Here is an 11,138-nt window from a genome sequence, read left to right on the forward strand (position 1 = left end):
CCTGTTAAATTCTCATGGAAGGTGTTAGGTATTGAAAAAGACAAACCCCAGAATAATGTGGCCTGGGGAGAAGGAGTGAAGGAGTCACTGTCTTTCCCAGTGATAAGACAGGCCCTGGGGAGGAAATTTCCATCCAGTTTGAAATGACAGTTTCTGAGAAGAAGCCAAAGCATTGATCCCACCCTAAACTGACCCCCACCCACCATCTGGCCCAGTAAAGATAAATCCCGGGTACTGACCACTGACCCCACATCCACTAACCACACACCTTCCATCTGGCCTAGTAAGTATAGCCCAAACTGACATGCTCATTAATTGATTCACCTCTCAGTGTAACCATATAAGCCTAACACCCACCCTGCTTTGGCCAATGGCTCATTTTCCACCAGGAAAATGGGTCAGTCAGAGGCATCATTCCATTCCTGAATAAAAGCTGTGCTGGGCTGGTTTGTAAAGTTTGCATCTAGCCCAGTCCTCTTGCACTAACAGAAGGAAATAACATTTCCCTCAAGATGCACCACAACTGCCTGCAGCTGCCACTAGTCATAACCAGTGCAAAACCCAGAGGCACAAATGTATAACATCAAGCAAAAGAAAAAAGCTCACATAATCAATTAATTCCCATTGTGGTAATATATGTCATAAGAAAAACAAGAAACATGTATGAGAAGGGATTCTAAGGGTGTTAGACCAAGAATTGTGGAATGTAACACTAGACAGGGCCAACTATTGAAATAGGAAGACAACAGGATTTCATATATAAGCTCATGGACCTGGGTGCTGCCTTTAACAGTTAAATTGTTTGGATGACTTGAACTTAAACTCAGTGGTGACTTACAGTGAGTGGGGGTGATATGTCAAAGAGATTCCATGGCATAATATGAAGGAAAGTATCCTAGAGGTATAGGAACGTTGTACTGAATTTTTTTCTTTTTGGTGGTACTGGGAATTGAACTCAGGTGTGCTTTTTCACTGAGTTGCATCACCAGCCATTTAAATTTTTTTTTAAAAGTTTGAGACAGGGTCTTGTTAAATTGCTGAGGCTGGTCTTGAACTTGAGATTCTCCTGCCTTGGTTTCCCTAGTTACTGGGATTACAGTCATGCACCACAACTAGGTTTCCCTAGTTACTGGGATTACAGACATTGTCCAGCTCCTAAATTTATTATGTGATCAGTGCTGCCCTCCTTAATTAGCCTGTATGGAGAACTCAGAAGGCACTGTCTTCATAAAGGTATTCAGAAACAGATCAGTGATGGGAGAACTTCTATCCTTGAAAAGCTCTGTGTTTACACTCCTTTATATACCAGATATGACTGAGATATTTTCCCCAATTTCAGTGCTGCCGATGAGAACCCATATTAGCAGAAATCAAGTGAATAGCCCTTAACTATCAAAGACCATAAGGCCACATCAGATGTCTTGGGCAGGTGGAACATACTAGTAATAAAAATACTTTGGCTTACAGAGCTCAATGGTGGTGGCAAGATTATCAGTGTCCCAAGGATTATCATCAATAAGAGGACACATTGACAATATTTAGAGAAATAGTAAACACAGGTTTAGGGTCACATGTAAAATTAGGGCTAAAGTCAGTCAGTTGAGTATTCTTCCTTAGGATAAAAATGAAGAGAAGGGGTGTGGATGGTGTGGTGGTAGAGCAGAGCACTTGCCTGGCCTGTATGAGGCCTTGGGTTTGATCCCCAGCATTGAAAAACAAAAGTGAAGAGGACATTGATTTTCCTTTTGTAAATGAATGCCTAGCAATTAAACTAAAATCTGTTCCTTATTAAAGAATAGTCTTTAAACAAATTTTTAAAAATTTGATTCAGGGGGCTGGGGTTGTAGCTCAGAGGTAGAGTTCTAGCCTGGCATGTGTGAGGCAGTGTGTCCAATCCTCAGCACCACATAAATATAAAATAAAGATATTGTGTCCACCTATAACTAAAAAATAAATATTAAAAATTAAATAAAAGTTGATTCAGAAACTGCCTATGGCACAATATATGTGGAAAGAAAAACATTCATGTATGATGAAATTAAAAATATATACTTTTACCTAGATATCCCATCTTAAAAACTTGCCTTGAAAATAAACCACCACACATGTTTAAAAAAAATTGAGAATTTTATTCACTGAGGCGACTCTTGGCTGCTCAAAAAATAAACAAGGTTATTGGGGGATAATATGCTTATTGGGGGATAATATGCTCTGAATATCAAAATAACAACCTACAAATCACTTTCTTATTCACAAGGAAAAGTCTATATTTAAAATAGAGTTCTCTGATGGTGAATATTTTAAGCAAGTATCAAACATAGTATCACTAACCAAGGACAATATCATCTTACTGATGATATGTAATTGCAAGTACAAAATATTTTGCAAATGAACTTCTGAATTCTCAAAATCAGGAGTTGGCTTACTCCTTACATTCATTGGGTTTCTCTCCAGTGTGACATTGTTCCTGTACTAAAAAGAAATCAGAGTAACTGAAGGCTTTGTCGCATTGTTTACATTCATAGTTTTCCACCACTGTGGAATAATATATGACTGGTAAGGTATGTAGAAAACAAACATTCCCACCTTCCTTATATATCTATAGTTATTGGGCTTTGTGAGTTCGTATGTGATTATTGCGACTTGAGGAATATGTAAAGACTTTCCCACATATCTTACATTCATAAGGTTTCTCTCCTGTGTGAGTCCTTTGATGTACAGAAAGATTTGAGTAATAAGCAAAGGCTTTCCCACATTCCTTACATTTATAGGGATGTTCTCCAGTATGAATTCTTACATGTCTGTTTAGGTCTGAAGAAGCAGTATAGGCTTTCCCACATTCTTCACATTTATAGGGTTTCTCTCCAGCATGAGTTCTTATATGTTCAATAAGGCAAAAAGATCTAGCAAAGGCTTTCCCACATTCTTTACAAACAAAGGGCTTCTCTCCAGTGTGAGTTCTTATATGTGCAATGAGGCAAGTGGACGTGGTGAAGGCTTTCCCACATTCCTTACATTCATAGGGCTTCTCTCCACTATGAGATCGTACATGTTTAGTAAGGCCTGAGGATTGAGTGAAGGCTTTTCCACATTCATTACATTTATACGGTTTTAGTCCTGTGTGAATTTGAATGTGTTTTTTAAGGTATGAAGGATTTCCAAAGGATTTTCTACATTCCTTACATTCATAGGGTTTTTCTTCATTATGAATTCTTACATGTTTAGTTAGGTATGAAGAAACAGTGAAAGACTTCCCACATTCCTTACATTCATAGGGCTTTTCTTCACTGTGAATTCGTACATGTTGAGAAAGGCCCCAATACTGAGCAAAAGCTTTCCCACATTCTGAACATTTATAGGGTTTTTCTCCAGTGTGGGTTCGCATGTGCTTATTAAGGTAAGCAGGATATCTAAAACTTTTTCCACATTCCTTACATCTATAGGGATTTTTTACATTGAGACTTTCTATATGCATAGCAAGGTTTGTGGATATAATAAAACTGCTCCCATATTCATTCCATTCACAGAGTTTTTCTTCACTGTGAGTTCCCATAAGGGCCTGAAGGTATGACTGATTCATGAAGGCCTTCCCATAGTCACTACAATCAAAGGGTTTCTCTTGTGTGCATGTTCTCTTATACGCAACATTTGGAGTTGGGCTGAGGGTTTTTCCACGTTCATTAAACTCAGTAAGTTTATCTCCAATAGAAGTTTTCATGTGCAGAGTAAGGAAATCTTTTCCATACTGATCACAATCATAACTTCTCCCTACATTTTGAACTCTCATGTGTGCCTTGAAAAATGAATGTTCATGACAGATTTCTTCAGGTTGGTTATAGTCATAGAGTTCACCAACACTATTGCTTCTTCCCTGTTGATATGTGGACAAATACTGATTAAAGTATATCATTTTGAGGATGATAATGATTCTCCCCCATTGTGTTACATTTACATAGTTCCTGTCTTTTTTTGGTGGGGGGGGGAAGTGGGGGACAGAACCCAGGGCTTTGCATATAGTTGGTAAGCACTCCAAAACTGAACTACATCCTCAACCCAAATCCTTTAATTTTATTTTGAAAGAGTCTTGCTAAGTTGACCAGGCTGGCCTGGAACTTGAAATCTTCCTGCTTTAATCATTTAAGTATTGGAAATACAGGTGTGCACTACCATACTCAGTTTATCATGTTTTCTTTCTAATTGAGCAATAGTAAAATACTGCCAGAATCCTGTGCCATTCTCTAATCTTAGACTGTTAAGAAGGATGTATACTGTAAACTGTAAATCAACAGGTTTCATGAGACATTTAGGGCACTCTTAAATTCATTATATTCAGAATATCTCTCCAGACATTTCTCTCTCTTGGGTGAATGCTACTTTTCTCATGCCTCTCTCATTTGGACTGATTTTCTAAAATGGAATTTGTAATCTTCTATGAATACAGAAAATAAGAGACATCCCCTGTTAAACTTACCATTTGTATCCCAATGCAGGTTTGTCCCCTCAAAAACTCCTGCTTAAGCATGGACTCACTGGTACTAAGTCTCATTTCACATTCTGAAAATAGACAGAAAAACAAAATTAACAATTGGAGAAAGAAATGGCATACTGAAGGAGTTATAAATAATACAACTGGGTATATAGCTCAATGGTAAAGTGCTTAGTTAGAATGCATGAAGCCCTGGGTTCCATCCCCAGCAAAAAACACACACATACACAACATTAAAGCTGACTCTTTTTTTTCTTTCTTTTCTTCCTTTTATTTGTGTGTGTTTTCCTTTCAGTATGAGGCATTGAATCCAGGCCAGGCAAGCACTTTATCATTGAACTACATCCCCAGAAAGATAGAAATGATTTTTATTTATTTTTAAATTAAACTAGCTTAAAAATTTGAAAACTTAAGTAAGGCCCAATAGCTCATACTTGTAATTCTAGTTACTCAGGAAGCTAAGGCAGGAGGATCAAGGCCATCCTGGGCAACTAAGTGAGACCATATCTCAAAACAAATAAAAAGGGCTGGGGATATAGCTTAGTGGTAGAGTGTTGCCTCACATGTGCAAGGTCCTGGGTATGTACCACCCCAGTAGCACAAAAAAACAAAACAAAATTTTAAAATTTAAAAAAAGAAAAGTTGGGAATTTTAACTTGATTAAAAATTTTTCAAAGCTATGGATACAAATAATTTTAAATAGTTTATTACAAATTGATTCCTTGAAAATTAAAGCAAATGGTAAACAGAATGAATGTGTGTGTGTGTGCGTGTGTGTGTGTGTGTGTGTGTGTGTGTGTGTTTGGTGGTGCTAGGGAATGAACCCAGGGTCTCATATATACTGAGCTATTCTCCCAGTCCCAAGATGAATATTATCAGGTATAGAAAATATCCAAGATCTAGGGCTGGGGATGTGGCTCAAGCGGTAGCGCACTCGCCTGGCATGTGTGTGGCCCGGGTTCGATCCTCACACCACATACAAACAAAGATGTTGTGTCTTCCAAAAACTAAAAAATAAATATTAAAATTCTCTCTCTCTCTTTAAAAAAAACTATCCAAGATCTAGACACACAGTATACATCAAAATGATATATTTCAAGAAGAAATAGAGTAGGTTTTTTTTGTGAAATTATAAGAAAATCTGAGTAGACAAAAAATAGATGAAGATGGGAAGCTGAAGATATTCTCAGATATATGACCTCAACATTCCTAAATCAAGTGCATCTTAAACAGTTTCCTTCACACTCACCTTGGAGATCTCTTCTCTGCACTGCCCACAAATCGGTTTCTTTCTCCAACCAAGAGATCAGACTAGGTTTGATGAGCTGACAACCTGTACATGGGGAAAAATGCACTAATAGAAGAAACTGATGCAAGAGATCATAAATCTTCACATTATTCAGGAATGTTGCTTCTAATTAAAACAGTTAAATTATTTCAGAGGGGTTAAAAATGCAAGTAGTACCTTTGTGCTCCCAAAACACTGGTTATACCTGACCCCTGAAACTCAAATTAATGATTATGTATACAAAGGGCTAAAAGTTTCAATCATTTAGGAATTGAAATGAAGAGAGCTTTATTCTTATTGGTAAAAAACTATCCCAATGATTCTGAAACAATGATACATCAGATTCATCCAGAGGGTTTATTAAAAAGTTTATAAAAAATACGAGGGCTGGGGTATGGCTCAGTTGGTAGAGTGCCCTTGCATGCACAAGGCCCTGGGTTCAATCCCCAGCACCAAAAAAAAAAAAAAAGATGCACAAGGACTGGAGTTATGGCTCAGTGATAGGACTGAACCCAGGGTCTCATACATACTGAGCTGCTAGCATGTGTGAGGCACTGGGTTCAATCCTCAGCACCACATAAAAATAAATAGATAGATAGATAGATAAATAAAATAAGGGTATTGTGTACATCTACAACTAAAAAAAAAAAAAAAAGATGCATGAGAATCAGGCACAGTAGCTCACTGAGCCTGTTATTCCAGCCCCTCAAAAGGCTGAGGCTGGAGGATTGTGAGTCAAAGCCATCCTCATCAACTTAGTGAGGCCATAAGCAACTTAGTGAGTTCCTGTCTCAAAATAAAAAATAAAATGGCTGAGGAAGTGGCTCAATGGTTAAGATTCCCTGTGTTCAATCCTTGGTTTAAAAAAAAAAAAAAAAGCACAACAAGGATCTACCCAATGACATAATTGTATGTCAAAGGAGACTACTAACATATTTCTAACAACGTCATGGTGATATGTTCATCTTGGCTCACATTTTGAGAACCATAACATTAGATTAAAATGTATTAAGCAGAGACTATGCCCCTGTTATTTTCCAACATAGTCAGAGTTGACATCACTGTGCTGCAGCATCAGTGTACAAGTACAGAACACCCATCTTCCCTAAGCTACAAGGAATGATGGCAGTCTTACCTACTGAGGCCAGGTTCTGGTAGTTCTCCAACATCACATCTCTGTATAGGTCTCTGTGCGTTTGATCCAATAGAATCCACTCCTCTTGGGTGAAGTTCACAGCCACATCCTCAAAGGTCACCAAGTTCTTGAAAAAAAAAAAAAACAGTCATTAAGTCATAAATTATATATACAATAATATGGCTTTTAACTCATGATCCTCCAGCCTCAGCCTTCTGAGGTGCTAAAATGACAGGTGTGAGCTACCACACCTGGCTCGTGTGCATCTTTCAATAAACCCTCCAGATGAATCTGATGTATTATTGTTTCAGAATCATTGGGATTTTTTTTTTTTTTTACCAATAAGGATACTTCTTCATTTCATTTTACTTCCTAAATGATTGAACCTTTTAGCACTTTGTATACACAATGTCATTACACACATGCCAACCTGAGTAACAAGTACAATAGAAACATCTCCACTGATGTTCACAAGAGAATGAGGAAGTGAGACCAATGCCTACACAGGGATCTGAGGGCTTCCATTGTCTACCAAGGGTTCAGTGGTCCTGGGAACTCTTCTCTCTGTCCACCTCACTTTAAGGCTGATCACCTCTGGTCATGTGGCTTTAATGGCCCTTCTGACACATTAATTGATCTCACTACAACCTGCCTGGAAGCTGTTCTCATCTTACTTTTTTCTTCTGAAGTACCTGAGGGCACTGTATATGCTTCATAATCAGTGTGAATGAATAAGTCTTTAGAAGAAGAACACATTTTCTTCTTCCTATCATCTGTCAGAGCAAACAAACATGCACTCAGAACTTGGAGTGTCTTGATCAGTTGCTAATCACTGAACAATGAGGGAGATTTTCAAGGTAACACCTTGCTAATATGAGAAGCTCCATTTCCTGGAGAAAACTAACTGGGGACTCAGCTCTTCAGTGAGACTCTGTTGACCTCACTGAAGAAGGTGTGGAGACAAATCTGCCTAAAAGGAAATGTGTCTACATGTTGGAGCAGGTATGTCATTATGGGGGACACTGCTTCTGCATACCTGATAATAGTGTGTCAGGTAGTCAGTCAACATCCTTGATGTCTCTATCTTTTCTTCATGAAGGCAGAGTGAGTCCCTAGAAAGAACTCCTGGAAAAGAGAGAAAGCATGGTAATCCAGAGCTGACCATAATTTGTACACTTGCATGACTAGAAGTCACTCCATTCTAAAATGAAATTCCCATATAATTGCATATTCAGTAAAATTCACATACATGTTTCTACCATACAATGCTAGAGTATCCTGAATCACCTAGAGCCATAAAAAGGATGGTGAGCCATGCTGCCCACCAGGAAAACTATAAAACTCTCATTTTATAGGTAGAGAAATTTCAGAAAGATGTGACTTTATTTCTCCATGGTGATAAATGTCATGAGGGAGATTATATGGCTTGTTGGTGTGAATGTTTGGCATGGAGAAACTGCTAAATTTTAAAAATTTGCAATTCAATCAGGTAGAATAAGAATCTGAAACTTGGAATGGAGACATGTTGTTGGACCTTGAGAAAAGTCAATCTTAAACCCCCAAGACAGTCTGAGACCCACTAACCAGGCAGGTAGGTTGTCCTTGGTATCTAAAGAGGCAACCTACTCTCAATGAAAACCCTGTGATAATCTCAACTGGGCCTGAGATCTTGGAAAGAAATGTACATTTTCAAGATAAACCATGATCTGCTGTTGTCACTAGAGTAAAAACCAGTAACAATCCAGGGATATAGATATATAATATAATGTAAGAAGAAAAGCTCACGCAACAAAATAATCCCAATCTGGAAATAATATCAGAGGAAAATCACAAAACAAGTATAAGAATGGATGCTAAGGATGTCAAGACCAAGGACAGTGGAAGGTAAAACTAAATAGGGCCATATTCATTGATGTGGGGCCACTTAATAGACATCTGGATCCCACATATTAGCTAATAGTTAAATAATAGTTTAATTAGATGATAAACCTGCACTCAATGGTGATCTTAAGGTTAGTGAGATGGATAATGCAAGAGATTTCCTGGCATAATAAAAGAGAAGGAATCCTAGAGATAAAGGAAGATTGTACTGAATTTATATGTGATTGTACTATATTTATATGTGAAAAAGGCTCCCCTTCACCAATTGATGTTAAGGGCCCAGAAGACATTCTCTTCATGAAGGTAGTAAAAAAAAAAAATAGGTTAGTGAATGAAGACCCTCCATCCCTGAAAAGCTCTGTGGTTATACTGTGCCAGGCCATCACTGAGATGAGTTCCTTGATTAGAACAGGAATGGCCAAAATCCAGAGCAGTATAAACCAAGTATGTGGCACTTAACAACCATCTATAAACATGAGGTCACACCAACTGTCTTTCTGCTAGTTATGCTTCTGTTGGCACCACCATCTACACACTTGCAAATAGTTCATAAGTAGCAGCAGCATTCATAAGTATGGGGTCTACTCAAGGAAAATGTTTCCGTATAAAGAAGTGCAACAAAGGGAGCATGTTCCTACAATCAGCCATCTTATTACGCCCACCACATCAGAACATCCCTTCAGGAGATCAGAGGTAGAGTTTGGGTAGAAGGTTGAACTTCAGCTATCCACTCAAACAGTATTTGACACTGTGTTTGTGAATACAAATATTTACTGAGATTGATAATTAACATAAGAGGCTTTTTATGGAGAACTTACCAGTGTTCAGCCTGATTCTGATGAACTCCTTGAATTTCATGTTTTCTTCTATTTTCCCTTGATTTATGGCATTGGAATAAATATCACTTATTTTTCCTGTCAGTAACATATTAAAGAATAGATCCTTTCTTTAGTTTTTTTTTTAACCCAGCAATAGAAAAGAAGTCTTGAAGGGAGAAACTCTTGAAGAAGGCTGAGGGAGGAGCATCATGAATTCAAAGCCAGACTCAGCAACTTAGTGAGGGTCTAAGCAACTCAGTGAGAACCTGTCTCTAAATAAAACACATAAAAGGGCTGGGGATGTGACTCAGTGGTTAAGTGTCCCCTGAGTTCAATCCCCAGTATAAGAAAGAAAGAAAAGAAAAAAAAAAAAAAGAAAAGAAAGAAATGAACTCAGTCAACTCACAAGATACTTTTCCCTCCTTGTACTCCCCTCCCTTTCAATTTTACCTTTTTGTTTTTCAGTCTCTGCTTAAAAATCCCTCTCTGTTCTTACCTTTTCCTATTGCCTTGTAAAGATAGAGAAAAATCACACTGACCTCTACTTCACTTTCAGAACATTCAATCAATTTGGACTTATACATTTATTTGTGTAGTTAGATGACAATCTACTTCACTAGGTTACAAGTTCCCTAAGAATAGCTTTAGGATGAATTTTTTTTCACTAAGCTTTAATCAAATACTCAAGAATTCATGAAACATGCCATATCCTACAGTAAATTAAGAGATGAAGAAATGACTAGGTTCTAGCAATGTTAAGTTGGTCAAAACTCTTGAATGGGCTGGCCTAGGTGCCTCTATTGCAGCCTGCAGAAGGTTTGGTGAACACAAATTTGTCAGCATTCTTAAATGGCTATGCACTGAGGAAGGTTTCTCCCAGCAGAAATATCCTTTCTTAGGAATTAATAGCCCAGAGCCCTCATTCACATTCAGAATTATTCTGGGACCTGTAAAATTTCTTTTCCCCTAAAGTGAAAACCCGAAGATGGGTGAGGGAAGAAGACTAGGAAGGAACCCTATCAAGAAGGCCTTATTCATCAGCCCAGATGTCACTGTGAACAGAGACTCATGTGCAAACTAGGGATACTTAGTCTCTCTTGCTGGAAAAAGAGGACCTGTGGGTTCCCAGTATCCGGGAACTATCTCCCCTTCCAGCTGAATAGTTCTTTACATCTTACCAAGGGCAGAGGCATAGGAAAGGCCATTTCCCCTGATTTTTGCTACCCTTTCTTCATCACAGGGTTGCCAGCTTCATCATATAGCTGTGAAGAAAACTGAGTGCAGGTTTCAAGTGGTTTGTTCAAGATCCCTAAACCAGTAATTGGGGAGCAAGATTCTGATCTTCTGTATATACTATTAAAATGAAAGTGGGTTGCTAGGAATGATGGCATATGCCTGTAATCCCAGCGACACAGAAGGAGGAGGCAGGAGGATTTCAAGTTCAAGGCCAGCCTCAGAAACTTAGTGAGGCCCTATGAAATTGAGACCTTGTCTCAATATAAAAAATATTTTTTAAGAGAGAGAGAAGAG

The 11,138-nt window shown here is 38.2% G+C and overlaps 1 protein-coding gene across 1 annotated transcript; it reads right to left on the reverse strand.

The window, feature by feature from the left end:
• Positions 1–2,142: 2,142 nt before the first annotated feature.
• On the reverse strand, positions 2,143–9,707 carry LOC114107856 (zinc finger protein 426-like). The gene is made up of 6 exons (XM_071602949.1): positions 9,609–9,707; positions 7,946–8,034; positions 6,910–7,036; positions 5,736–5,819; positions 4,472–4,554; positions 2,143–3,871 (listed from the first exon to the last, which is right to left on the reverse strand). Exons 1-6 carry the CDS (start codon positions 9,646–9,648, stop codon positions 2,606–2,608), a joined length of 1,689 nt encoding a protein of 562 aa, XP_071459050.1. The 5' UTR covers positions 9,649–9,707; the 3' UTR covers positions 2,143–2,605.
• Between the last annotated feature and the right edge of the window lie 1,431 nt (positions 9,708–11,138).

The sequence above is a fragment of the Marmota flaviventris genome, chromosome 1, assembly GCF_047511675.1.
Source record: "Marmota flaviventris isolate mMarFla1 chromosome 1, mMarFla1.hap1, whole genome shotgun sequence".
Taxonomy (NCBI): domain Eukaryota; kingdom Metazoa; phylum Chordata; class Mammalia; order Rodentia; family Sciuridae; genus Marmota; species Marmota flaviventris.

Bases quoted from the DNA above. Each gene is read 5' to 3' on its own strand.
- LOC114107856 (XM_071602949.1), bottom strand. From the start codon at position 9,648: ATGAAATTCAAGGAGTTCATCAGAATCAGGCTGAACACTG. The intron at 8,035-9,608 runs GTAAGTTCTCCA...TCTCTTTTCCAG, and splicing joins CAGAATCAGGCTGAACACTG to GAGTTCTTTCTAGGGACTCA. The intron at 4,555-5,735 runs GTGAGTGTGAAG...GTCTATTTTCAG, and splicing joins GCAGAGAAGAGATCTCCAAG to AATGTGAAATGAGACTTAGT.